This window comes from Thermobia domestica, chromosome 1 (assembly GCF_964235325.1).
Source record: "Thermobia domestica chromosome 1, izTheDome1.hap1.1, whole genome shotgun sequence".
Taxonomy (NCBI): domain Eukaryota; kingdom Metazoa; phylum Arthropoda; class Insecta; order Zygentoma; family Lepismatidae; genus Thermobia; species Thermobia domestica.
The window spans coordinates 99,040,552-99,042,544 of record NC_137454.1 but is presented as its reverse complement, the minus strand read 5'-3'; the positions used below and the strand labels follow the sequence as shown (position 1 = coordinate 99,042,544).

General features: G+C 38.8%; 1 protein-coding gene across 1 annotated transcript; it reads left to right on the top strand.

Moving 5' to 3' along the window:
- Positions 1–781: 781 nt before the first annotated feature.
- On the top strand, positions 782–1,774 carry LOC145691958 (zinc finger MYM-type protein 1-like). The gene has a single exon (XM_081767290.1). It carries the CDS (start codon positions 782–784, stop codon positions 1,772–1,774), a length of 993 nt encoding a protein of 330 aa, XP_081623416.1.
- Positions 1,775–1,993: the final 219 nt, after the last annotated feature.

Sequence of the window (1,993 nt, the reverse complement as noted above, 5' to 3'; positions counted from 1 at the left end):
TGGAAAAACGTACATGCGCCTCTAGAATAGTCAGATAAAAAAAAAAAAAAAAAAAAAAAAAAATCAGTGGGGAATTCGGAAGTTTTGTTTATTGTAAAAGCGGCAACAATGCTGTTTTTCACGTGATTTGAATCTTTGCGGGGAGCACCCACGAAAATAAATCAATGATTGTAAAATGTTTCTAAATAGCAGTTTGCATCGGCTCACTTTGTGTTTTCTGAGTAGCCCCGAACCATTTGTTTCACAATTTGTTTACAATGAAGAGAACGTTAATTCCTTATATGCACTCAGAGAAAAAAAAATCAAGACGGCAGCAGAACACCGAACCTATTATTTTAAAAAGATTTTGTCACACACCATTATACACCTGTAATTGCGCGCAATAATAAGTAGCAGAGTGCTTAGCGAATTTCCAGAAGGAAACAAAAACAGTAGAAAATGGACTACAGGCAAATGTGCATCGCCAGACGTTTCCAATTACTCTACTGACTATTATAACGCCGCCATAAATATGAAGCAGGCATCCACTAAGTCATTTTTTGGTGCAAAAGTTATCGAAAATGAAACTAATTCAGAAGCAGGGTCATCTGTATCAACATGTGTAGAAGGTCAGGAAGAAACTAAACGTCAAACATCTGATTTCCACCATGTATCAGACCTTGGCGATACCAAACCTGCTCAGCCGCATCTTGCAAATTTTCCAGGTTCCAGCATTTCTGGTTCAATTCGACGATTTCGTCCAATATGGTGCAAAACGTAGGGTTGGCTCGAGTATTCTGTTATGTTAGATGCTGCCTTTTGCTTCTCATGCCGGAAATATCCGTCAAGAAACAGTGATCCCTTAGTTGTGCAGAATGATTTCAGAGACTGGAAGCATGCAACCGAGAAAAATAAGGGATTTTATCGTCACGCCGATTCTGAAACTCATAGGCACGCTGTGGCTTGCTACTTGGAGCAGCGGAAACGTGAGGACTCGGGCGAAACGGCCGTGAAGAAGGTGTGTAGTGATGAAATTATGAATAATAGGTATTATGTGAAAAGTGTGACGGAAGTTATTAAATTCTTGGCTGTGAATCAGTTGTCCTTTAGGGGAGATTCTGGGTGTGAGCAACTCGGAAAACAATCAAGTGGTTTGTTCTTAAATTTGTTTGAATTTAGTATTCGTAAAGATACGAAATTGGCAGAAATTGTCAAAACTATCCCTGCCAATGCAAAATACACTAGTCCGGATATTCAGAATGAGATAATTCATTTCATGGCAGAATCTGTTAAGAGGAAATTAGTAAATGAAGCAAATGAAAGTACATTTTGTTCATTACTTGCAGATGAAACCAGAGACAAGCAACGAATCGAAGATTTGTCTGTCGCAATTAGGTACCTTGTGAAATTTAAAGTGCAAGAAAGATGCGTAGCTATACTGAAGTTGGACAAACAAGACGCTGTCAGCATTAAGAATGCCATTTTAGATTTTTTAAGAAAAGTAGAATTCAAAACCGACACGATAATAGCACAGTGCTACGATGGAGCACCTGTCATGAGTGGACAGAAAAATGGAATGCAAGCTCTTTTGTCTGAGGATTTGAAGAGGAACATTTTGTTTGTTCACTGTTTCAATCACCAATTACAGTTAGTTATTTGTAGAGCCATTGACACAATTCCTGAATTGAAAGAGTTCTTTGATATTTGTCACCAACTATATTACTTTTTCAGAAAAGGACGCGTTGCAGCAGATTACGCAGGAAGGAGTTTAAAGCGATTGTTGGAACAACGTTGAACTGGACATCTTGATACAGTGACTGCAATTCATGACGACAGGTTTCACATATTAAGCGCACGGATGGCAATTCAAATTTTCTGTGAAGAACACGCCTCAATGACAGTTGAAGCTACCGGTTTACTACATCAGATCTCCACTAAGACTTTCTGTTTCCTTACTGCGCTCATGTTCAGGGTTCTTGGATATCTAAAACCGACAAATGCACTGCTACAAAGA

Excerpts from the sequence above, each read along its gene's own strand:
- LOC145691958 (XM_081767290.1), top strand. The coding sequence starts at position 782 with ATGTTAGATGCTGCCTTTTGCTTCTCATGCCGGAAATATCCGTCAAGA.